This window comes from Papaver somniferum, chromosome 4 (genome assembly GCF_003573695.1).
Source record: "Papaver somniferum cultivar HN1 chromosome 4, ASM357369v1, whole genome shotgun sequence".
Classification (NCBI taxonomy): domain Eukaryota; kingdom Viridiplantae; phylum Streptophyta; class Magnoliopsida; order Ranunculales; family Papaveraceae; genus Papaver; species Papaver somniferum.
The window spans coordinates 27,010,511-27,037,568 of NC_039361.1; the positions used below are offsets into that span (position 1 = coordinate 27,010,511).

At 36.0% G+C, this 27,058-nt stretch overlaps 2 protein-coding genes and 2 pseudogenes across 2 annotated transcripts; 3 read left to right on the forward strand and 1 right to left on the reverse strand.

Moving 5' to 3' along the window:
• Positions 1–1,276: 1,276 nt before the first annotated feature.
• On the reverse strand, positions 1,277–3,103 carry LOC113272227. Its single transcript, XM_026522101.1, has one exon. It carries the CDS (start codon positions 3,101–3,103, stop codon positions 1,277–1,279), a length of 1,827 nt encoding a protein of 608 aa, XP_026377886.1.
• Positions 3,104–20,066: 16,963 nt separating this feature from the next.
• On the forward strand, positions 20,067–22,125 carry LOC113275008 (annotated as a pseudogene).
• A 305-nt stretch (positions 22,126–22,430) lies between these two features.
• LOC113275007 lies at positions 22,431–24,309 on the forward strand (annotated as a pseudogene).
• A 402-nt stretch (positions 24,310–24,711) lies between these two features.
• On the forward strand, positions 24,712–26,400 carry LOC113272229 (glyoxylate/hydroxypyruvate reductase HPR3-like). Its single transcript, XM_026522102.1, has 5 exons — positions 24,712–24,716; positions 24,817–24,840; positions 25,057–25,462; positions 25,609–25,896; positions 26,278–26,400. The coding sequence occupies exons 1-5, from the start codon at positions 24,712–24,714 to the stop codon at positions 26,398–26,400; spliced, it is 846 nt and encodes a 281-aa protein (XP_026377887.1).
• The last annotated feature ends 658 nt before the right edge of the window (positions 26,401–27,058 follow it).

Here is a 27,058-nt window from a genome sequence, read left to right on the forward strand (position 1 = left end):
TGACAAGCTAAGTTTCGATCTAACGGTTGAAAGATATTAGCTTGGTTAGATCAGGTTTTTCATCTAACGGTGAATATTGAATGCTTTGTTACCAAGGTAACTTGCATTGCAAAGCCTGATTTGAAAACTATATAAAGGAGACATCTAGCAACTGGAAAAACTAATCCCCACACCTCTTGTGTGATACTAGTTGGTTTTTTCAGAGTCGATTCTCCTTTAACCTTAGGTTTCTTCTCGAGACCCTGTAGGTTAACGACTGAAAGACTTCATTGGGATTGTGAAGCCAGACGAAACTACTTCTCATGTAGTTGAGCGATCTGATCTTGCCATTTTCTATCGTACGTGTTCAATTGAATAATTGACTTGAGATTATATCTCCGATAGGGAAAGATAAAAAGAAATCACAAACATCTTCGTCTCATCGTTTGTGATTGCACAATATCTAGTTTCGCTACCATACGATTTAGATTATTGTGAGGTGATTGATAATTCTAGGCTGTTCTTCGGGAATATAAGTCCGGGTTATCAATTGGTCCCTGTTCACCTTGATTTTATCAAAAGATGGAACAAAACTCTTAGGTTTATCTGTGGGAGACAGATTTATCTATCATCGTAGACTTTTCTGTGTGATACAAATTTGTTTATTAAAGTCTTCGACTTTGGGTCGTAGCAACTCTTGGTTATGGGTGAGATCAACTAAGGGAATCAAGTGCGTAGTATCCTGCTGGGATCAGAGACATAAGGAGCGCAACTGTACCTTGAATCAGTGTGATATTGATTAGGGTTCAACTACAGTCCAGAGCGAAGTTAGTTTGTAGTAGGCTAGTGTCTGTAGCAGCTTAATACAGTGCGGTGTTTAATCTTGACTAGGTCCCGGGGTTTTTCTGCATTTGCGGTTCCCTCGTTGACAAAATTTCTGGTGTCTGTGTTATTTCTATTCCGCATTATATTTTGTTATCTAATTGAAATATCACAGGTTGTGCGTTAAGATCAATCAATTGAATATCCAACCTTTGGTTGTTGATTTAAATTGATTGACACTTGGATATTGGTCTTTGGTACCATCCAAGTTATCTCTCTAGTATTTGATAAAGACTCGCAGATTTCCATTTGCTTGAGTATAGATCAAATCGAGAGATTGAGATATTAACTCTTTGATATACTTTTTTCTAGATTGAGTCTGACTGTCTAGTTGATTCTCTAGAAAGTATATTGGAGTTAGTCCATACAGATTGCTATTCGAAATATTGGGTGAGGTTGTTAGACCCCCGCTTTTTCATAAGTTGCACCATTTACTGTTAAAACCCTTTTTGTTCATTATTTTCATTAAGAAGTCCCATTCAACTCTGTCGAAAGCTTTCGACATATCGATTTTTAGTCCCGTAAATCCTTTCTTGGATTTAGATTTCTTCATTTTATATATTATCTCATGGGCCAGGGTGATATTTTCAGATATCTGCCTTCCCGAAATGAAGGCAGATTGGTATGGAGAAATTAGTTTTTCTAGAAGACCTTTCATTCTCCCTGCCATCAACTTAGATATAATTTTATAACAAGTATTTGCTAAGGCTATTGGTCTGAACTCCGCAGGAGTAGTAGGGTTTAGATTTTTGAGAATTAAAGAGATGAAAGAAGCATTCATCTCTTTAGAAATATGCCCAGTAATAAAAAAGTTTTGAACCGTAGCAGTTACATCAATTTTGATGATTTCCCAATTCTGTTGAAATAAGTTGGGAGGAAATCCATCTGGTCCCGGATTTTTATCCGGTTCCATCGAGAACAGGGTTTTCTTAATTTCATTTTCTAGAGGAGAAGCACACAATATTTCATTATCTTCAAGATTAACAGAAGTAAGGATAAGATTTGTCACGTTCTTATCAATTTCCGGATTGACAGTGGAAGCAATTTTATGAAAATGTTTTGTAATACAATCTGAAATTATCTCTTTAGTATTTAACCAAACATTGTTTTCATCTTTAAGAGTTTCTATTCTATTGCTCCCAAACCTTTGCTTAGCTTTATTATGAAAAAATCTCGTGTTTCTATCTCCCAAAGCAATGTTCTGGTCTCTGCTCTTATCTTTCCAGAATTTTTGTTTTATGGCATACCATTTAGCAAGATCTTGTCTTAAGTTAGCTAGGTCTGTTATCTTATTCGGGTAATTTCCCATACTATTGGTCTTTTCCATGTCCTTTTTTATATTTTGAATATTACTATTGATGTTTCCAAAACTAGTTTTATTCCAAAGGTTCAGAGTATGTTTAACAATAACAAGGTTCTTGTTTACTTTGTGAGATGCAGAGCCTTTTATATTTTTGTTCCAGCTCTCCTGAATTAAGGGTTTAGATTCCTCGTGTTTAATCCATTCCCAAAAATATTTAAAAAGAGTTGGTCCATCATCCCATTGATTATAAGTATTCAATTTTATTGGCAAATGATCAGAGGTAAGAGGTCCTAAATGAGTAATGCTAGAGTTGGGAAATTTTCTATTACATTTATCATTTACTAAAGCTCCATCTAATCTCTGTTCAATATTCTGAGTGTCTTGTCTATGATTATTCCACGTGTAGGTATAGCCCATAAAACCTAAATCCATAAGGTTGCAATCATTTATTAAGTTGTTGAAAGTTCTGGCCTCATTCCTCTTAAAAAGGTATCTACTTTCTTTTCCTTCTTCATGAAGGACAACTTTTAAATCCCCTATGATTATCCATGGTTTATTTATTGTTTCTGCCATTTGACTTATAATGTTCCAAGAATGAAGTTTAAATCTTCTATATGGACTCCCATTAAAACAGGTAAGAGTCCAACTATTGTCATTATGATGATTTGTGACAGAAGCATTTATATGGTTGAAAGCAAAATCCTCAATTTGTAACTTAACATTAGTTTTCCAAATAAGACAAAGGTCTCCAGCAATACCTCTAGGAGTAACTAAGAAATAATTTTGAACATTTACTTGTTTCATGATATTTTCCATCTCTTTGTGCTGCTGTTTTGTTTCCGAAAGAAACAAAATGTTTGGATTATCTTTATCCAAAATATCTAGCAAGCTGTTTTTGGTCTCTAGTTTTCCTATCCCTTGACAATTCCATGAAATCATAATTATAAACTGCCAGAAATATGAAATTTCTGGATAACAAAATTCTACTAAAACTATGCATACACTAATAGATTCACAACAATATGAGACAATGGGGTATTCAAAAAAGTGTAAGATTGGGTTGCAAATAGTGACCATATGGCAGTTTTTCAAGCAAGTAGTGACCATATAATTATTTCCAAGCAGTTTTTGTAGATTAACTAAACAAGTTTTTCCAGAGAGGTTAGTTATCAAGCATATTAAGGGCATACAATTCAAGGTATGATCATATGGCAGATAAACTGAGATGATAAATTTAAGAGAATAAAGAGTTGGTGTTATAAATAACTCCATTACTTTAAGATTAAGATCCAGATGTTTTTTTTGCTATAGTTAATGGAATTTTCTGGCACCAAAAAATCTTTATCCATTGGCTGATTTACCTCATCTACCTCTGGAAGAGACAGCATAGAGGTTTGTGTATTTCTTTAAAACCCTGTTTTTCTTTGTTGTTTCCTTCTTTTTTTTCCAATTATAGCAAACGGAACCTGAATTCAAACAATTAAACATCAGAGTTGAGAGAGATTTTGTTTTCGTTTGCAAAATTTAAAGAATTTCATAGAGTTATTAAGGGTAAACAGAAAAGAAAGGAAGAAATTTGATAATGAATCAATCGGTTAAAAAAAACACTATGAAAATATGGATTTAAAGGGAAAATAAACCAAAAAAGGGAAGGAGTCGATCTGACTCAGTAATCGAAAAATTAAGATTAGAAGGTCAAGCAACCCAAAAGCATAAATTAGGAGAAAATATAAGAAAAGAACCAACTTAGAAATTAGGGTTCTTAAAAAAGAATGTTGAAACAATACTAAGGCAGGAAAGGAAAAACTTAGAGAATTAAAGTATAAATAAAGAATTAAAAAAGGAATCAAAGAGGATTGAGAAGAGAAAATTGAATATCAAAGTCTTCTTTTCGATCGATTGAAGCCTGTCTTTGGGTCTTTAGAACCAATCCCACAAGAGTCTTCAGAAAAGTTAGGGAATCAGGGTCTTTGAAGTCGATAGAATAGAAACAAAACTTAGTGTCTTAAAGGGTTTTTTAGTCTTGGTGTCTTGGTGTCTTGGTATCTCATGAACTTGGTGTCTTGGTAACTCGGGAACAATGGATCTTGGAGGCCGAAGAGTCTCGTTAACTAGTAGAACTCAGGTTAGGGAACAAATGAGATTAAAAGTGTAATTGTTGTCTCGAGAGTGTGTATTAACAGATCTGGAAAAGGGTTGCTTTGGATAACATTTATGGAAATTAATGGTAGTTTTCGACTATCATCGTCGTCGTCGGCGGCGGTTACTGGCTAGTTTACGGTGGTTTTGGGGTTATTGGTGGTGTTTACTGGTAACTTATGATGCATTTAGCGGTGGCGTAAAATCGCCTCAGTTTCGCATGAGAGAGAGAGAGAGTCTTTTCAAAGCTTGATGTTTACACCCATTAGATTAAATATCTAAATGTGTCAAACTGTCAACATTCATTCTTCAATCTCCATCATATGACTGGGAAAATCTGAACGTAGAACTGTTAAAGCTTACAAAATCTATTTCGATGGAAACAAGGAAGGATGAATTACCACATGTCCCGACTCTACATGGGCTGGTATCTTTTGTGCCAAAAGAAAAGTGAGCCACCTGTGCCAGTCTAATAGCATGGAGACACATGTTCTCTTTTAATTGTAACAACAAAACCGGTTGGACTTTCCTTTTTCCATTCCTCTCGGTTAGGGAAACAGAATCACAATTGATTCTTACGGTTAAAGAATTTGGAAGAGGAAAGATAAATAAATTTTTAATCTTTTTGTTTCTTTGAAGCATGCATTTTATTATAGAAGATTAAAATACAATTTGACGTGGGTATGTGGTGTCCACGAAGTCATGAAATACAATTTGACTAATAAAAGCCGGAATTGTGTGGTTCCAAATTTTGGTTGAGAAATTCCCCAGTTGACTTCCATCTGCCGCTTGGTTTCCTTCTCTGTAGTGTGCTGGAAGGCAGCCTGCGGAATCTGTCGTATTCTATTCTTTATTTCCTCAATCATCCCTGAGATGTGCCAAGGTGGGGGAGTAGGGATGTAATGATACATAGAAGGTTTTTTGACTCTTTGTCGAAGAGGAATTTTGGTTATTGCCTTTATGTTGCTTTCCTCGATGCTAAAAGCAGAGACCAAGTTTCTGCAGTTAAGGCAGTCGTAATTCCCAAAGGTTGAGCTAGAGCCATTACAGTTCATGCGCCAGAGTGCCTGCAGATGAAACCTTCCCGGATGACCTCTGACCGCCCCATCTGTGTTAATCTTAATCCAGTTCACGCTTGGGTTGGACCATCCTACCGAGATTGTTGAGATCCTTTTGGTGCCTCTCAAGTGGTTAAGTATCGCTGAATCTCATGTTAGGACTGGAGGTAAGGAATCTTGTACTGCAGAATATTCTTGTTGTTGTTTTTGAGACCATACTAAGATTTCCTCCAATGTTGTTTGCTTTTGCAATTGAACAACTCTCTAACTAGTTTCATTTGAGTCATTTGAACTAGTTATGCTAAAGATAAACAAGATTAATATTAAAATGCTCATATGGCTAACCATTAGTTAACTATTGTTTAACCGACCAAGTGTACACGTTTAGGTACGGTTACTCAAACCTAAATCAAGGTACATTTCATTTGTGTATAAAAAGTTAAGTTCGATCTAACGGTTGAAAGATATTAGCTTGAATCTAATCAGGTTTTCATATAACGATGAATATTGAATGCTTTGTTACCAAGGTAACTTAGATTGCAAACCCTGATTTAAAATCTATATAAAGGAGAACTCTAGCAACTGGGAAACCTAATCCCCACACCTCATATGTGATACTAGTTGCATAATATAGAGTCGATTCTCCTTTAACCTTAGGTTTTTCATGAAACCATGTAGGTTAACGACTTAAAGACTTCATTGGGATTGTGAAGCCAAACCCAACTATTTTCTTTGCAGTTGCATGTTCTGATCTTGTTGTTTTCTATTGTGATTGAGTACTATCTTCCTTAAGATTTTCTCGAGATTTTATCTCCGATAGGCAAGATTGAAAAGTAGTCACAAACACCTTCGTCTCATCGTTGTGATTCCACAATATCTTGTTCTGTTAATCGATTAAGATTATTGTGAGGTCATTGATAATACTAGGCTGTTCTTCGGGAATATAAGTCTGGTTTATCAATTTTTTCATGTTCACCTTGATTTATCAAAAGACGGAACAAAACTCGTAGTTATTTCTGTGGGAGACAGATTTATCTATTCAATAGACTTTTCTGTGTGATACAAATTTGTTTTTCAAGTCTTCGACTTTGGGTCGTAGAAACTCTTAGTTGTGGGTGAGATCATCTAAGGGAATCAACTCGTAGAATCTGGCTTGGTTCTTGAGGCGTAAGGAACGCAACTGTACCTTTATCAGTGTGAGATTGATTAGGGCTCAACTACATTCTAGTCCTAAGTTAACTTGGAGTAGGCTAGTATCTGTAGAGGCTTAATACAGTGCGGTGTTCAAATCTGGGCTAGGTCCCGGGATTTTTCTGCATTTGCAGTTTCCTCGTTAACAAAACTTCTGGTGTCTGTGTTATTATTTTCCACATTATATTTTGTTATATAATTGAAATATCACAGGTTGTGCATTGAATCGATCAATTGGTAAATCCAACCTTTGGTTGTTGATTGAAATTGATTGATCCTTGAACATTGGTCTTTGGTACCATTCAAGTTATTTCTTATATTCAACCGGGCTCGCAAATTCCTATTTGTTTGATTATGGATTGAATTGATAAATTGAGATATAACTCCTTGATATACTTTTATTAAGATTGAGTATGACTGTCTAGTTGATTCTCTTGAAAGTATATTAGAGTTAGTCCATACAGATAGCTAAGCGAAATATTGGGTGTGCTTGTTAGACCCCCGTTTTTTCAATTGGTATCAAAGTAGGAAAACACGTTTAAGACCTCATAAGTCTGTGTTTTTAGCGATCTGACTCTATGGACAGTTGTATTATCTCTGACAACGGAACACCATTTTAGGAGCACTCTGATTTGGTTCAAAGTTCTGAGCCATCTAAGAATTATCTCATACTTTCTCCCTTGACTGAAACTGTGATCGACTGGGAAAAATTCCTAGATGAACAGTTGGATGATCTTTCAGATGAAACTGACTCACAAGAGGGACAAGGTATTGACGAGGAAGTCTCCCAATATATCACACTCTTTAACCACATCTTAAAAATAAAAAGGTCAACAACCTGCCTAGCTAAATATCTGACACCTCTCTGTCAAGAGAACATGAAATTGAGAAAACTCTTCAAAGGTTATGATTTTGGTTACAAACTATTACAATCTACTGTTAAAGATCGTGACGAAGATGTACGTTCAAAAAGGTATGAATGTGATAATCTTCGTCGAAACCTCTTCGTGTTGAAAGAAAGACTTGCAGAATCTGAAGCAAGATATTACTCTCAACAAAAATGTTTTAACGACAGAGAAATCAGCTTCCTAGCCAGGGAAAAACAATGGAGGCTGATCTAGCTGCGGCTCTTGATAAGGTCAATTCACTGGAAGAGAATCCGAAAAGATTCAATGCTAGATCTATAAAATTATCCTCTATGCTTGGAGCATGTAAAGAACATCGTGATACACGTGATCTGGTCTATAAAGGAATAGACGCTCCAAGTACTAGTAAGATCAACTTTTTCTGCGCTAATGACAAGCTTCTAAGTGAAAATCACCCTGATATCAAAAGCGAAAAACTTCCTTCTGCAGCTGATGCTCCTAGAACAAGAATTTTTCTCCTTCGAAAACAACTCAGATGAGAACAATCAAGAACATTCCATACAACTGTTATTATTGCGGAAACAAAGGTCACCTTGAAAGGAGATGTCGTTTCCGACTGCGGAATGAAAATCTTCATAACATTCTTGTATGGATGTCTAAAGAAGTAATTAAGCCTGTTTCTCATGTTGTTGGAGTAAAAGGTCTTGTCTGCAATCAAGAAAAGTGTTGTGATGAGCCAATTCTTGACTATAGGTATGACACAAATCCTTTCTACATGTGTAAAGGGAAGAATGTCATATGGACAAGTGAATCTTCAAAGTGCTATGTGAAGAAAAAATATCATCGAAGGAAGAAGAAATGTTCAAACACCTTGCCTCTCACTGAAGAAAGTCTTGAATCTAAAATATCTGCTCCAGACTTCGTTCACATCAATAATCGAGTCGCATATCTCAAGAAAAGTATAAATATACTCAAACGCGACATTAAAAAGGCAAGGAAGGCGCCATTCTCAGGTATCTCTTGTCCTCCTAGTGATAATTCTCTTTTGACTAACCCCAGTGTTTCCTCTGAATATCTTCAAGGAAGAAAAAAGGAAGATGTCAATATTCCTGATGAGCAAAATGCTCATCAATGTACAACTTGACTGCTCAAAGTAGCATCCTCCTTAAAACCATGTGAGGATGCTCATAATTCTCAAGAATTCTCTCTGTCTTGACAAAGTAGTCTTTGTTGTATTGTTGTCATAATGATCATACCACTGTTGAGTCCTGCTCCAGTATTTTATTACTCATGGTAATATTTTTGATCAATAACTCTTGATCTTTTTTGTTGCTTACCTTAAAAAAAAACTTTTTGTTCTCTTCCCATTGACGAGTGAGTTGTTGCTTATCAACAATTATCTTATGTTCTCTTGAACTAAGACTATCTGTCAATTCATTTAGAATTTGTCTTTGATTTTTTCAAAAACTACTTCTAAATAAGTATCCATTACTCTCTTGGTTTCTAACCTGGTTCTTAATCATTAGTACACGTGCACCGGACCCTTACCGAACGTTTATGAGTAACCCTAGGGTTTCCCTATGAAGCACTCTTATATATATGTATCATGTCTTTTATTTTCTCCTGATACATACAAGTTATGTAAAGTCAAAAGTTCTTCTGAATTTTTGTGGTGTGCACAAAGGATGGATGCAACAAGGAACACAAAGTTGAGAAAGGAAAGGTTATGGAGTTTCACGAGAACCCTGTTTTCATAACTTGCTACCATGTTGTTGATCATGAAAACAAACTTCCAGTTCAGATGTCATCTCAACTAGTAGGAAATCTTCTTCGAGATTTTGATGTCGTACTGAACAACTTGGAATTGCAACAAAAAGAATCTTGAATTTCTGAAAAACAAACTGAAGAAAGCAACTGATGAGCTTGTCTATGTTCGATCTCTGGTTGATGGTCATGTATGATGAGTTTCAGTAGCGTCTTTTCTAAGAGTTTTTTTTTTTGTCTAGGAAACTTCTTATGAGAATTTATTCTTGTGTTTTAAGAAGGATAACTATGGTTTGGAATAGCAATTATTGTGAGTACACGTAGCGATTTCCAACGATTTTCATCTTGCAATGTTTTTATATTTATTTATTTAAATTCTAAAGTTTATTTGGAAGATGATTTTGCAGTATTAATCTTTATGGTTTTATATATTGCAACTTGTTATGTGATATGTGTGTTTGCGTCCGTGAACTGTGATTGTCCCATACATGGTCAAAAGTAAAGTCTTTCATATTTCTTTATGGAAATATTGACAAAAGATTGAATGAACTTTTGACAAACAAAAGTTAAGCCTATTATGTCTTTATGCAAATATTGATGGAAGATATGATGAACTTTTTTTTTACAAAGATTAAGTCTAGTATATGTTTTTATGCAAATAATAATGAAAAATATAATGAATCCTTGAATATTCCGCAACATTGGTCTTTCACTGATCCACATCTTTGTGAAAATACTGTGCGGCTCTATAAGTTTTCTTATGTGAGTATTTCCGATTAAATTAATCATGGGTTCTCTTGTGGTTAATTTAATTGAGCATTTTGGATACAAAATTCATGTTTCATGAGATTTGTTAATGTCCAAAGAAATGCTTCTTTTCTTGTTAAAGTAAGGTCACTCTTGTTGTTCCTTTTGGAATGACATTTTATGAGGGAGAGTTCTTAATTGAACTTGTGCTTAATTGCCAAATCTTTGTGGGGAGTGCGCCTGTGGAATATTATATAGGTTATCTTGTATGTTTATAAACTCCTTGATGAATGCATTTAGTTTCGGCTATATGATTACATCTAAAAAAGTTGATATGTGCTTCTCTTTTGGTCATGAAGTGTCTCTACGGAAATTTCATTAGGATCCCACTAATTTTTATACCTTTGCCAATTTTATTGACAAAAAGGGGGAGAATTAATGTGTAGTTCACACTAAAAATACATATGGTCTACGGATCATTATGTAAGGGGGAGTGGTTTTCATGTGAGATTAAGTATTGACTAAGGGGGAGTGATACATATCACCATAGTATTGTTGTCGAAGTTGTGATACAATTGAACTTTAATGTTGTGTAATAATACTATGACACTGTATAACAATGATTGAGAGCTACTGGTTTCTCATTGTTATAGCTACGGATCTTCAACAACGATGATGCTGAGTTGAACACATTTTGAATCATTGGAGTACTTGTAAGTAACGAAGATTTCGAGTAATGTTGAAGAACCAAGGAGATCAAGCATTTGGATGAGAATCTACAAAGTTTATTTATTTTGTATTCCATATGTATTGATAGTTTTGCCACTAAAATTGACAAAGGGGTAGATTGTTAGAGCACTGCTCGTTCGAACTCGCAAACGTTGCTATCTCAAGCTTGTTTGTCAAGTTTAGTTGCCAAAACTATAAGTGTTGATTTCCAGTCTACTTATAGCTAGGTCTCGGATTAGGAAAGTAAATGTAGTTGAGCTTTAAATTCCACGCCGTTCATCGAATGAAGATGAAGAACTACTCAAGGGAACTTGTGGAACTTTATCAACAAAAGGTATGTGGAGACTTGAACTTATCTATTACTCAAAAGTATACCTATTCTATCTCCTATTTGAGACAAAAGTCGCATTGCTATATAGACTTCAATTATACACATTTGCAATTTCGAGCTGAGTTTAACTCACTCATTTATGTCTCGAAATATGTGTTGGTAAGCTTTCGCTTTAACCAAGTTCATTTTTACTCTTGACGAAATTCATATTGATTATTTTAATAACTTGAAAATCGCTTTGATGCCAATAGTTTGTGGATAACAACTATTGTCATCCTCTAAGAAAGTTTCAATGATTGAAATTAGAGTTTAGAACAAGTAACCATGTTTGGATATAAACATAGTGTGTATTCACATTTTTGTAAAATCCAAAACCGGGAACCTAAGTATGCGTACCCGTACACGTACTGGTTGGTTGTTGGAAGTCCGGAACCTAGGTATGCGTACCCGTACGCGTACTGGCGGAAGTTTGGGTTCCGTGAATTTCTGCTGGAGTTTGGAAGTATGAATTGGTATGCGTACTGGCGTAACCAAACTCGGTCCAACTACTTAGGTATGCGCACTCGTTTGCATACTTAAGTAGGTTACTTTCTAAAATAGGTTTGTTCATGAACTAAAACATTTATATAATAAGGAATGCAATCTTTTGCAAACCGTGGCTACGATGTTCATGAATTGATTCGAGTGAATCAAAATCGATTTTTCTTCAATTGTGTCTTCTACACTTCTATGAGCTCTAAGCAATTGAAAAACTCTCTAACTAGTTTCATTTGAGTCATTTGAACTAGTTATGGTAAAGATAAACAAGGTTGATATGAAAGTGCTCATATGGCTAACCATTGGTTAACTATTGTTGAACCGACTAAGTTTACACGTTTAGGTACGGTTACTCAAACCTAAATGAAGGTACATTTCATTTGTGTATAACAAGTTAAGTTCGATCTAACGGTTGAAAGATATTAGCTTGAATCTAATCAGGTTTTCATCTAACGGTGAATATTGAATGCTTTGTTACCAAGGTAACTTAGATTGCAAACCCTGATTTAAAATCTATATAAAGGAGAACTCTAGCAACTGGGAAACCTAATCCCCACACCTCATATGTGATACTAGTTGCATAAGATAGAGTCGATTCTCCTTTAACCTTAGGTTTTTCATGAAACCATGTAGGTTAACGACTTAAAGACTTCATTGGGATTGTGAAGCCAGACCCAACTATTTTCTCTGTAGTTGCGTGTTCTGATCTTGTTGTTTTCTATTGTGATTGAGTACTATCTTCTTTAAGATTTTCTCGAGATTTTATCTCCAATAGGCAAGAATGATAAGTAGTCACAAACACCTTCGTCTCATCGTTTGTGATTCCACAATATCTTGTTTCGTTTATCTATTCAATAGACTTTTCTGTGTGATACTTATTTTTTTAGCAGGTCTTCGACTTTGGGTCTTAGCAACTCTTAGTTGTGGGTGAGATCATCTAAGGGAATCAAGTGTGTAGAATCCGGCGTGGTGCTTGAAGCGTAAGGAACGCAACTGTACCTTGATTAGTGTGAGATTGATTAGGGCTCAACTACATTCCAGTCTGAAGTTAACTTAGATTAGGCTAGTATCTGTAGAGGCTTAATACAATATGGTGTTCAAATATGGACTAGGTCCCGGGGTTTTCTGCATTTGCAGTTTCCTCGTTAACAAAACTTCTGGTGTCTGTGTTATTTCTTTTCCACAATATGTTTTGTTATATAATTGAAATATCACAGGTTGTGCGTTTAATCGATCAATTGGTAAGTCCAACCTTTGGTTGTTGATTGAAACTGATTGATCCATGAACATTGGTCTTTGGTACCGTTCAAGTTATTTCTTATATTCAATGGGGATCCCAAATTCCTATTTGTTTGATTGCGGATTGAATTGGGAAATTGAGATATAACTCCTTGATATACTTTTCTTAAGATTGAGTCTGACTGTCTAGTTGATTCTCTTGAAAGTATATTGGAGTTAGTCCATACAGATTGCTAAGAGAAATATTTGGTGTGGTTGTTAGACCCCCGCTTTTTCACTTTCCTTTGAAGCATTATTGATGGAGTTTGAGGTAAATACAAAGGATGATTAATCCATAACCATACCGAGCAGTCCATTGATCAAGATCATTAGAAGACACTCTTCTAGAGAAATTAGGACCCGATGAAGAACCAATATGCCAGTATTGAGAAGATGAGCATGTTGGTTTGGGTTTTGTCTTTTGATGCAAGGACCTGCAAGAGTGTTATGAGGACTTGAGTTTTCGGTTTATGAGATGAAATTAGCATCTTCAATGTCTGAAACTAAAAATCTATTAGGGATGTGATGCTATTAATTTTTATTGCGCTCTAGTAAATGCACAGATTCATGATCAGAGTCTTGGTTTCATTAGGAATGATATTTTCTTCATTTGCTTCAATCTCCCAAGATGTCGAGACGGTTCTTTCTGAATTCGATGAAGAGTCGGAGTGAAAACCAAACTGTTTATAGCCTTTGCCATCGGAGTAGGAAACTGCCGATTTGTCTTGATTTGAGGAAACTAGTGATAAGTTAGAATAGAAACTCTAATCACTCCAGTCACTATCCGTCTCATCCCTGTCAACATTATAGAGCATTTCTCGATAGTAATCTTCATCATCGTACATAAGGTCATAATCTTGTTCAGCTGGATGTTGAGAAGGTAGAGGTGGTGTTGGGTTTTGCATTTATTGATGATTGAGAAGGAATAGATCAATGCAGTCTTCATCAACATGACCCAGCCTGAGATAAAAGTTGCGGCGGATTCTTGGCAGCTTTTCGAACTCAAAATCAATCCAGTTGACACGAAAGATATCATTAGGAGCAAGGATTCCAAACTTTGGAGGACTGGAGAGATCAATTCTAAGTCTTATTTTCATATAGTTGTAACCAAAATTAACCGGGACTAGATCATCATATGCAATGAGTTCCCCTAAGTATGAGGTATTTGCAATCACATTTACTATTCTTGTATGCTCAGGAAAAAGGTTATGGATGGTTATCTCAAAGTCCTCACAGGTGAGTGAGAAGTTATCAGGGAGGACTGAAAAGTTACACGGTTGAATCATAAAATGTCTCCATATATCACTCTGGTACCTTCCCTTAAAACCATTTCATGTTGAAGTTCAAATTTCAGGAGGTAAAAATCTCTACCCATCTTACTAACAGAGAGTTCACCAAACAACTCACATCTACACCTTAAAGCATTTCTAAGAAAAAAACGAGTTTTTGTTCATTTTGGTTAAAAAACTACCCATTAAGCAATCTTCCCATTATCTAACAGGAATGTATCCATTCCTAGATTTGTTAGAGCACTGCTCTGTCGAACTCGCAAGCGTTTCTATTTAGTTGTCAAAACTATAAGTCTTGATTTCTAGTCTACTTATAGATATGTCTCGGATTAGGATAGAATGTGTAGTTTAGCTTTAGACTTCACGACGTTCATTGATTGAAGACGAAGAACTACTAAGGGGAGCTTGTGGAACTTCATCAACAAAAGGTATGTGGAGACTTGAACTCATCTATTACTCAGAAGTCTATTTCTATTCTATCTCCTATTGAGACAAAAGTTGTATTGATATATAGACTTTACTTTATACACATTTGATATTTCGAGCTGAGTTTAACTCGCATACATATTTCTCGAAATATGTGTTGGTAAGCTTTCACTTTAACCAAGTTCATCTTTTATTCTTGACGAAAGTCAAAAGATGATCATGTGAAAATCGCCTGGTAACATCTTATATGATTTGTGTGAGACAGTCGTTTGATGTAGACTCAGAATGTTTCGTATTGATCATTTGATCACTTGAAAATTGCTTTGAAGCTAATAGTTTGTGTGAGACGGCTATTCTCGTCTTCCAAGAATGTTTCAATGATTAAAATGGGAGTTTAGAACAATTAACCATTGATTGGATATAACACAGTATGTGTACTTGTATGCTAACTGTTGCAGATATATTCCAAGTTCGGGAATTAAGTATGCATACCCGTATGCGTACTGATTCAACAGTTGAAGTCCGGGAACTATAGTATGCATACCCGTATGCGTACTGGTTTTAATTAAGTTTGGTCGTGAATGACAGTATGCGTACCCATTTGCATACTGGCGAACATACCAAATCCGGAACTCTAGGTATGCGTGCCCATTTGCATACTTGAGGGGTTAAGTTATGAAATCGGTTATTCATGAACAAATACATTTATATAATAAGGAACGCAATCTTTGCAAACCGTGGCTAAAATGTTTATGAATTGATTCGAGTAAATCAATACCTATTTTGTTTCAATGTGTCTTGTATAATTCTATAAGAATATAAATAATTGAACAACTCTATAACTAGTTTCATTTGAGTCATTTGAACTAGTTGTGATTAAGATGAACAATATTGATATGAAAGTGTTCATATGGCTAACTTCGGTTAACTATTGTTGAGCCAACTAAGTGTACACGTTTAGGTACGGTTAACCATATCTAAATATAAAAGGTACATTTCATTTGTGTGTAACAAGCTAAGACAATCTAACGGTTGAAAGATATTATCTTGAATCTAATCAGGTTTTCATCTAACAGTGAATATTGAATGCTTTGTTACCAAGGTAATATTGATTGCAAACCCTAATTTGAAGACTATATAAGGGAAAACTCTAGCAACTGGGAAACCTAATCCCCACACCTCCTGTGTGATACTAGTTGCGATTAGAATCGATTCTCCTTTAACCTAGGTTTTTCTAAATCCATTATAGGTTAACGACTTAAAGACTTCATTGGGATTTTGAAGCCAGACCCAACTATTTTCTCTACAGTTGCATGTTCTGATCTTACTTTGTTCTATCGTATTGAGTACTATCTTTTCTAAGATTTGCTCGAGATTTAATCTCCGGTAGGTAAGATAAAAAGTTATCACAAAGCTCTTCGTCTCATTATTTGTGATTCCACGATATCATGTTTCACCACCATACTGTTAAGATTATTGTGAGGTGATTGATATTACTAGGAATATAAGTCTAGTGTATCAATTGGTTCATGTTCACCTTGATTTATTAAAAGACGGAATAAAAACTCGTAGGTATTTCTGTGCGAAACAGATTTATCTATTCAATAGACTTTTCTGTGTGAGACAGATTTGTTTATCAAGTCTTCGACTTTGGGTCGTAGCAACTCTTAGTTGTGGGTGAGATCAGCTAAAGGAATCAAGTGCGTAGAGTCATGCTGGGATTCAGAGGCGTAAGGAACGCGACTGTTCCTTGATCAATGTGGGATTGGTTAGGGCTCCACTACATTTCAGTCTGAAGTTAACTTGTAGTAGGCTAGAGTCTGTAGCGGCTTAATACAGTGTGGTGTTCAAAACTGTACTAGGTGTAATACCCCGATATTCGGCAGTGGTTGGCCGAATGGAATATAAGTAATGATTTGTCATTTCCTAACACCGAGGCCTTTTCAGCACAATTGACTCCAGAGTTGCCTGAAAATTCTGCAGTTAAGCGTGCTCGGGCGGGAGTAATCCATGGATGGGTGACCTCCCGAGAAGTTTCTGTTGGATTACCGCAGCGATGCCCGTTGAAAACCCCACACTGCCGGATATCCGCAGTGGCTAAGTGGGGACAATATCGATGGAGGTACGGGTCATTACAAATGGTATCAGAGCCGACGACGGATCACCTGCCGAGGATGGGAAGGCACGCTGGACGGGGTTGTTCCAGGTGCTTCTCACGGGGGGCAGGGAACATCGGATATCTGGGATTGTACATATTCCGGAGCCGAGGACGGCTCCAATTTAAGGTGGTGGTATTGTAATACCCCGATATTCGACAGTGGTTGGTCGAATGGAATATAAGTAATGATTTGTCATTTCCTAACACCGAGGCCTTTTCAGCACAATTGGATCCATAGTTGGCTGAAAACTCTGCAGTTAAGTGTTCTCGGGCGGGAGTAATCCAGGGATGGCTGACCTCCCGGGAAGTTTCTGCTGGATTACCGCAGCGATGCCCGTTGAAGTTTCTGCTAAGTGGGGACAATATCGATGGAGGGACGGGTCATTACACTAGGTCCCGGTGTTTTTTTTTGCATTTTCGGTTTCCTCGTTAACAAAATTTCTGGTGTCTGTGTTATTTCTTTTCCGCATTATATTTTCTATATAATTAAAATATCACAGGTTGTGCATAGTTCAATCAATTAGATAATCCAACCTTTGGTTGTTGATATAAATTGATTGACACTTGAACATTGTTCTTTGGTACAGTTCAAGTTATTTCTCATAATAATCAGGCTCGCTGATTTCTATCTATTTGATTTGTTGATTACATTGAGAAACAGAGTTATAACTCTTGGATGTATTTTCCTTGATTGAGTCTGACTGTCTAGTTGATTCTCTTGGAAATATATTGGAGTTAGTCCATACAGATTGCCTAAATGAAATATTGGGTGTGGTTGTTAAACCCCCGCTTTTTCAAGCTTGAAACCTAAACATATTATTGAAGAACACATCTCTATATTGCAGACTAGACATAGAGAACAAAGAATGAAAATAACATAAACAAAAAACTTTAAAAAACAAGGCAAAGACACAAAGAGATAAAAAGGACATGTGTGAATTCAAAACAAAAGGGTATTGAGTGGTATTTATAGACGGATTGAGAAACAAGAATCAGTAAAATATAAAGTATAATTGCATTTGAATAAATAATTAGGGGAAACATAAATGAAAAAGATTTGCAGAAAACATGAAGTTGTAAAAATGAGTTGAAGGGTTACAACAGAAAGTGAAATATGAACTTAGTTGTAATTTGTAGAATCGCCACCTAAAGTTCCTGCTTCTCCAAGTTTGAATAAAATATGATTCTGAAAAAGTAAGCTGAGATCATCCTTTTGGGTGATTAGTAATACCTTGGAAATAGATTTGAGTTCCAACTGCAATAGAGAAACTTGAGGAGAGGGGAAAACAACATCATGAGCTTTGAAGTCCAAAGGAGGAGCAGACGAAAACCAAATTTAAGAGAACCAATCAGCATCAAGAACTCAGAGACCAAACGTGCACACAACCAGGGAAATGGGGATTAAAGCTAATCAAAATCTGACATCAATAACTCAATTGATAGAAACAAATATGAATTAGGGATGAATTGAATAACAACCGACAACACAAAGAATTATGGTTAAATAAAAGAATACCAAAAACAATTTAAGGTCACACCCAATAAATTTACAGACTACATCATGACAGGGCCGTTGGATAGAAGAATTAGTCTAGGAGGATGAGGAAGAACATGATTAAGATCTGATTCAATTTAGGGTTTCCTAGGAAAATCTTAGAATTATTGGTTTTGTATGGAAAATCAATTTTATCTTTCCTAGATAAGATGAGGTATTATACGGATAGTATATACTTCGTTCATAATCCTCACAAAAAAAACACATATAATATCAAAAATTTAATCACCAGCTCTTGAAGCTTGATGGAGCCTGATCCGGAGGTATGATTTATATGAATCTGAATCATATTGTATATTCATCCAATCAATATATATATTGTTAAATCTTAATTTATGTTTTTATGTATGATTATTGTAGGACTCATGCCCTGTAGAGAAATTTACCGAAGGAAGTCAAGCTAGTCGAAGATTGGATTTTGATCAAGGTATAAATTTAAACATTCCTTTAAGTGATGAATGTATTGAAGAGCCATAAAATGTTAGAAACATTGATGAACGTATTAAAGAGCTAATGAGTACTAGAAATATCGATACGATGCATTCTAAAATACGATAAAAAGAAATTTTGATTATCGGAATGGAGTTCGAAACTGAAGGCGATGCATTCAAATTTTATAATGCATATGTTTTTATGGTGGGCTTTAGACTTTTAGTGTTAGAAAAAGAAGGCTATTATTGGGGCGTCACATTCTATTAGAGGGGCGTCACCTAATAGGACAAAAACGAGTCACCCAGAAGTAATATCAAAAACCCCTAATCTCAAATAATTTTGTAATGACCGAACAACCCTTTAGTTAATTTTAATTTAATTCAATTTTATTAGATAATAATTAATTTCTACAGTTGGAATCAATCCAAACCTGGACGTAAAACCAATTTCCACGGTTGGAATCAACCCAAACCTGGACGTAAAGTCAATTTCTACGGTTGGAATTAAAAGGAACCTGGACGTAAAATTGAAATTTACGGCTAGGTTGACGAAAGGAAAATTCAGTAAACTAAACCTAGACGTAAAATTGAAAGTTACGGTTGAAATTCAACTAAACCTAGACGTAAAATTGAAAATTACGGTTGGAATTCAACTAAACCTAGACGTAATACAACATGCAAATCAAAGTTTACGGTTGAATTGAACTAAACCTAAACGTAAGTTCTTCAAAAACTAAATTACGGTTGAAAAATTTAGTAACGTACCCAGACGTAACACTAGCAAAAAATAACTAAAACCCTAATTTTACTTCGATTTCATTCAATCTAACCTATTTTAAGCACAAAAACAAGTAAACAAAGATGGGTATGTTCGATTATTACCTTACATACACCATGGGTTTGTTCGATGAAATGAATTCAAATGGATTTACGATGAAAAGGATGAAGAAAAAGAGGAGAGGAAGAAGAAGAGCAATTGAAATGTGAAGAATGAAGAATATAAATTAGGTTTTGTTTCTGTTTTTAAGTTTTAATTTTAATTGAAGGGTAGTTTGGACAGTTACTATTGAATCAAAAGTATCCCATAACCAAATTTTTGATCACTAAATATCCAAGTGAAACCCCTCTATTGGATGGTGACACCCCAATAATAGCCTTCTAAAAAAAGTAGAACACACTTATTGGCCACGGGTGGCTCACCTTTGTTTTGGCACAGATGATGGGGACCCACTCTATGTGGATTCCTATTTATGCCTTAAGAGTTGAGAACAATTTCAAAATTTCCTTGGATAGATGTATTATGCAAACAGAGGTTTTGTTTACCCACATGTGAAGTAAGTATATAAAATAAAATCACACCCTTGGAAGAAATGTGTCGACATTTGAATTGACTAACCCTCTTGTGTGGGGCATAGTACTGAGAACTAGGAAGATCTGTAATTAGAAAGATTCTGTAACTAACCCAATTCTGAATCAATGGCAACAAACCCAGAAGAACTTCCAATAGTTCTTATTCTAAAACCTTTCCCGTTCATCCCTTCATTTCAAGAAAATTTCTCAAACAAATTCAGAAGTCTCAAAGGAACTGACCTTTCAGTACCTGTAAATGAATTTCTCAAAAAAGAGTGTCAGTCTGTGAAAGCCTTAGTTTGTGGGGCTAAATTTAAACTCACTAAAGATATCTTAGACTGTTTGCCTTCTTTAGGTTGTATAGTTCTTACTTGTGTTGGACTTGATAACATTGATTTGGATGAGTGTAGAAAAAGAGGTATTGTTGTTGGAAATGCTGGCACCGTTTATTCAGAAGATGTTGCTGATTTTGCTATTGGTCTTTTAATTGATGTTCTTAGAGGAATTTCTTCTGGTCATCGGTTCGTTCGTTCTGGGTTATGGTCTATCAACACAGAGTTTCCTCTGGGGTCTAAGGTTTGCTCTCTTTCTCTATTGAATTTTTCTTGTTTTAGGTAAATATTTTATTTAGTATCTTGTTTTAGGTTTCAATTTCTACTTTCTAGAACTGGATTATAGGTCTAGGTCATCAAATATTAGCTTGAAAAGAAGAATTAGTACCTAGGGAAATCTGACAACAACAATCTGTTTTTGTACTAGTGGAAGTATCAGTTGTCTAAGAATCGTCTTTGGTACGATGGAATGGCTTACATAATAGCCAAAGGATTGGACTAAAATTATCATCCAGCTTTCTTTAAGACTAAAATTGTATGGTTTCAAGTAGGGATTGTGAATCTTAGCCAAATGATTTCGAAGATCGTCTTAAAACTTATGGAACTGAAATTGGCAGATAGGACTGCTCAAATTATCATCCAGCTTTCTTTAAGCCTAAAATTGTATGGTTTCAAGTAGGGATTGTGAATCTTAGCCAAATGATTTCGAAGATCGTCTTAAAACTTATGGAACTGAAATTGGCAGATAGGACTGCTCAACGAACCGTCTTGTGGTAGGAGTGTAAGGTTCATTGCATGTTTTAGGTCTTTATAACTCATTTGTCACATGGTTGGATGTGCAATCAATCCTATTTAGAATCCAAAAGTTCAGGACCTGGAAGATTTATCCACAATGAGTTTGGAAAAGGGTTCTGGTGGATTTGACTGACTTGACTCCTACAGGAGTGCTGGAAAATATTAGATGACATGCATTGATTCTTTCCTGTTATACCAGTCTGCCTGTAGCATTTAGATGTGAGCATAGATATGTGTAGACTAGTCCATTTCAAATGTCTGGGAGTCCAGAATGCGTAGGGCCTATCACTCAATTCTATGGGTACCTGTATCCCTGTATTTCGAGCCAGCACTGGTGCTGACTTTACTTCAGTTTTTCTCTTTGTAAGGTACTTGTAAGGAAGTGTGTATGATACATATGCGCACCAAAAATAACATTTTGATCCTTGCAGTTGAGCGGCAAGCGAGTAGGAATTCTTGGGTTGGGAAGTATTGGGGTCCGAAGTAGCCAAGAGACTTGAGGCGTTTAGCTGCGTTATTTCATACACCTCAAGGACTAAGAAGCCATCAGCTCCATTCTCATACTATTCCAATGTTATTTATCTTGCATCACATAACGATATTCTCATCTTAACTTGTAGTCTGAACAAAGAGACCTTTCATATCATTAACAAGGATGTAATGTCAGCATTGGGAAACAAAGGAATCATCATAAATGTGGGAAGAGGAGCCTTAGTTGACGAGAAGGAAATGGTGAGGTGTTTACTGCAAGGAGAGATTGGTGGTGCTGGGCTAGACGTATTTGAAAAAGAGCCTTACGTTCCGGAAGAACTCCTTGAAATGGACAACGTTGTATTGGCTCCACATGTAGCTGTGGTAACTGTAGAATCATATTCGGCTCTGCATGAGCTGATAATATCCAATCTGGAAGCTTTCTTCTCAAACAAACCCTTACTGTCTTTAGTCAAGTATAACTGAAAATGGAAGATCCATTTTACTCCCAGGTTCCGATATTTTTCATGTTTAAGTTGCAGAACTTAAACTGTGTTCTTGGCTCACCAGACATAAAAGAAACACCTCATTGTGCTAAATCTTGGTTGTAAATTACCTGAATCATCTCTGCACTCATTCCAAGTGGAAGCATTAAATTTGTTGGTCGAACCCATTGAGAGTGAAAAAACTAGTCAGAAATTAGTCAATAAAAACTAGTCAGAAATTTCTAAATGTGCAAACAAACTGTCAACACTATCTGAACGCGGTTCTGTTTAACCACATGTTGCTAAAAAAAGATTCTGCAGTGAACCCAATTCTGAATCAATTGTCTCATCTGTTTCATTAAGAACCTTCAATGGCAACAAAAGCAGAAAAACTTCCATTAGTTCTTCTTCTGAATAATGTCCCATTCATCCCTTCATTTCAAGAAAAATTCTCAAACCAATTCAGAACTCTCAAACGAACTGATCTCTCAATACCTGTAAATGAATTTCTCAAAAAAGATTGTCAATCTGTGAAAGCCTTGGTTTGTGGGGCTAAATTTGCAGTCACTAAAGAATTCCTAGATTGTTTACCTTCTTTAGGTTGTATGGTTCTTACTTGTGTTGGTCTTGATAATATTGATTTGGGTGAGTGTAAAAAAAGAGGTATTGTTATTGGAAATGCTGGTACTGTTTATTCAGAAGATGTTGCTGATTTTGCTATTGGTCTTTTAATTGATGTTCTTAGAAAAATCTCTTCTGGTCACCGGTTCGTTCGTTCTGGGTTATGGTCTATCAACACAGAGTTTCCTCTGGGGTCTAAGGTTTTCTCTCTTTTATCTCTTGAATTTTCTTTGTTTTAGGTTAAATGTTCTTATTAGTATCTTGTTATAGGAATCATTTTCTACTTACTAGAACTGGATTACCTCTAGGCCATCAAGCATTAGCTTGTAAGGACAAATTATTACCTAGGAAAATCTGACAACAAAACATCTATTTTTGTGTTAGAAATGCTGGTAAAAGTGTAGATATATCAGTTGATTGAGAACTGTCTTTGGTTTTCTGTTCTGTATGTTTAAATCTATTAGGCCACAACTGAGCTTGTAGCGGAATTTATGAAATACCCACCTCAAAATGCATAAACAATGGTTATAGACCATTGCGAGAACTGATTTCGCCTTTTCAGTCTGCGGATGATATGCACTGATGAGTATGGATAACAGATGTATGCAGAGTAAGGATTTTGAATCAGTCAAGTGCATCAATACACTAGTTCATTGCCCTGGAATGGAAAAAGGCCTGGCACTCAGTCCCAGGTCTACATGAACCTATATCTCGAAGAAGCATTGATGTTGACCTTTTCTGAATTTTTACTGTTTCTGATAGATTCAACATAGGTGTACTCATGGACCATGTATCAATAACAACATTTTGATCCTTGCAGCTAAGCGGCAAGCGAATTGGAATTGTTGGGTTGGGAAGTATTGGGTCCGAGGTAGCCAAGAGACTTGTGGCGTTCAACTGCATTATCTCATACACCTCAAGGAATAAGAAGCCATCAGTTCCATTCTCTTACCATTCTAATGTTGTTGATCTTGCATCCTGCAACGATGTTCTCATCTTAACTTGTGAACTGAATAAACAAACCTTTCATATCATTAATAAGGATGTAATGTCGGCATTGGGAAAGAAAGGAATCATCATAAATGTGGGAAGAGGAGCTCTAGTTGACGAAAAGGAAATGGTGGGTGTTTAGTGCAAGGCGAGCTTGGTGGTGCTGGGTTGGACGTATTCGAGAATGAGCCTCATGTTCCCGAAGAACTCATTGAAATGGGTAACGTTGTATTGACTCCTCACAATGCTGTGGAAACTGTGGAATCATATTCAGATCTTCATGAACTGGTAATATCCAATTTGGAAGCTTTCTTCTCATACAAACCCTTACTGTCTTTAGTCAAGTACGACTGAAATGGCAGATGCATTTTACTTCCAGGTTTCGATTTTATTGAATTTCATGTTTAAGTTGCAGCATTTAAACCGTGTTCTTGGCTCACTAGACATAAAAGAAACACCTCACTGTGCTAAATCTTGTTTGTAAATTACCTGAATATCACTGCCAGATACCGTTTTTTTTTTAGTCTTTTCTCAAGCTGTCACTGCAAGAGATTGAGACGAAAACAGTTTTTATTCTTAAACTAGCCTTAAAGTTCTAAGAAACCAATAACAGCATTGAGCTATTGATGATTACAGCCAAATCCGGAGATAAAATCATGGACAGAGTGAGCACTTGTATACTTGTATCCCAAGTTGTTTGCAGATGAAGTGCAAGGAAAGGAAAAAGCTTCCAGTCTCATAGACAGACTGCAATTTCTCTTTATTGCGGATTCATGCATTTGCTTCGTGCCAAACAACAGACCCAAGGCGTGAAGGCGCAGCAAGCGCCAAGAAAGAATAGAAGTTTTTGCTACAGCAACAAAAACTTTGGTTTGTAAATCCCAGATATTGTGCACCCTAAAGTGCACTCATTCCAAGTGGAAGCATTCAATTTGTTGGTCGAACCCATTGAGAATGAATGCTTGATATCAGTAGTGAATGTAGGAATAAACTCCCTAGTCAAAATGAGGTTTATATTGTTTACACTCGCTACCAAAAATGTGTAAATGTGCAAACTGTCAACATTCAAATGGAACACTATCTGAATTCTGAATGTGGTATTGCAACAGAGGTTCTGTTTACCCACATGTGAAGTAAGTAGACAAAATCACACACCCTTGTGAGTAATGTGTCAAGATCACAATTAGTCAACCCTCTTTTGTGGTGCATTTGTTCAATCATAGTATTGAGAACTAGGAATACCTCAGATTCTCATTACTGCTGTTGCAAAGGAAAAAAAAAAGATTCTGCAGTTAACCCATTCATCAATGGCAACAGAAGCAGAACAACTTCCATTAGTTCTTATTAAGACCTTTCCCTTACAATCCTTCATTTCAAGAAAAATTCTCAAACAAATTCAGAACTCTCAAAGGAACTGATCTTTCAATACCTGTAAATGAATTTCTCATAAAAGAGTGTCAATCAGTAAAAGCCTTAGTTCGTGGGGCTAAATTTGCACTCAGTAAAGACATCCTAGACTGTTTACCTTCTTTAGGTTGTATAGTTCTTAACTGTGTTGGGCTTGACCATATTGATTTGGCTGAGTGTAGAAAAAGAGGTATTGTTATTGGAAATGCTGGCGCTGTTTATTCAGAAGATGTTGCTGATCTTGCTATTGGTCTGTTACTTGATGTTCTTAGAGGAATTTCTTCTGGTAATCAATTCGTTCGTTCTGGATTGTGGCCTATCAACAAAGAGTTCCCTCTGGGGTCCAAGGTTTTTTCTCTTTCTCTCTTGAATTTTCATTGTTCTTTTTTATATTTTGTTTAGGTTTTCAGCTTCTACTTGCTAGAACTAGATTAGCACTAAGTCAGACATTAACTTGTGATCTGAACAAAGAGACCTTTCATATTGTTAATAAGGATGTAATGTTGGCATTGGGAAAGAAGGGAATCATCATAAATGTTGGAAGAGGACCCCTAGTAGACGAGAAGGAAATGGTGCGGCTTTTGGTGCAAGGAGAGATTGGTGGTGCCGGGTTAGACGTATTTGAAAAGGAGCCTCACGTCCCGAAAGAACTCTTTGAATTGGACAATGTTGTATTGGCTGCACACATTGGTTGGAAAACTGAAGAATCAAATTCAGCTCTTCATGAATTGGTAATATCCAATTTGGAAGCTTTCTTTTCAAACAAGCCTTTACTTTCACCAGTTAAGTATGACTGAAATGGCAAGATTCATTTTACTTCCAGGTTCCTATTTGATTGAAATTTCATGTTTAAGTTGAAGCTTTTGAATTATGCTCTCGGCTCACTTGATAGAAAGAGACACCTCACTGTGCTAAATCTTGTTTGTAAATTTCCTAAATCATCGCTGTGAGGTACTGTTTTTATAATCAGAGTCACCGCAAGTAATTGAGAATTTTGATAAAGTACCCCTATTAGGAACACACAAAAAAACTGCCCCCGATATTTTGAAATTTGTTAAAGTGTCCTCACGTTAGTTTTTCCATCTAATGTTAGTTAAGACTAATTTACTTTACGTATTTGCCCTTTACTTATTGTCAAATTGATCTTTTACATCATTTTTCAGGTTCGTCGAGTCTGGTTCAGGATCGTTATGTTAGATAATTGTCGGTGTTTTGGAAGGTTCCGGAAAGTTCTGGAACATACTAGAAATCCTTTGTGTAGAGAAACACAAGGTTTCCTAGTTTAGGTTGATTTCCATATTTGGATAGGTTACCTAAATAACAATAGGTTTCCTAGTTGTTTAGAGTTTCCTTTTCCAAGGAGATTAATACTTGGGAATCAAGTTTGTGACTCCTATATAAGGAGGTCCAGGCTATGTGTTTAGACATGGAATTCAGTGGTTTTCTAGAGAGTTAGAGAATACACAATGTAGTTCTCTAAAGTCTTTAGGGATTCTATCCCACCTCTTGGGGTGGAATTTTAGTGAAGAGAAGATCGCCTTGTTCGTTGATGGTGGAAGATCATCGTTGGTGTTCGAAGATGCATCGTTTAGAAGGAGATCATCTCGGCTATATGAGATAAGTATTATCATGTTTGGTTAGACATTATTCATTGGATCGTTTTGTTCAAGAGAATTATTTTAGGGTTTATGATCAACACAATGTTGGATCGTAATTTGTTGATTGATTCATCAATCGTTAAATGTGTAATTCTCTATTTAGTGGTTCCATAATAACGAAGAAGTCGTAACCGTTTTGGTGGATGTAGGCATATTGCCGAACCACGTTAAGTCTTGTGTTCTTTACTTATTGTTTCTAGTATGTGTTTGCATCGTCTATCTTTCATTCTACGTCGATCCAAAGATTTAGTGTCTTGTGGGTTAATTCTATTTGGATTTCCCTAAC

Excerpts from the sequence above, each read along its gene's own strand:
- LOC113272229 (XM_026522102.1), top strand. Across the intron at positions 24,841-25,056 it reads TCTGTTTACCCACATGTGAA|ACCTTTCCCTTACAATCCTT; the intron begins GTAAGTAGACAA and ends GTTCTTATTAAG. Across the intron at positions 25,463-25,608 it reads AGTTCCCTCTGGGGTCCAAG|GATGTAATGTTGGCATTGGG; the intron begins GTTTTTTCTCTT and ends ATTGTTAATAAG.
- LOC113272227 (XM_026522101.1), bottom strand. The coding sequence starts at position 3,103 with ATGATTTCATGGAATTGTCAAGGGATAGGAAAACTAGAGACCAAAAAC.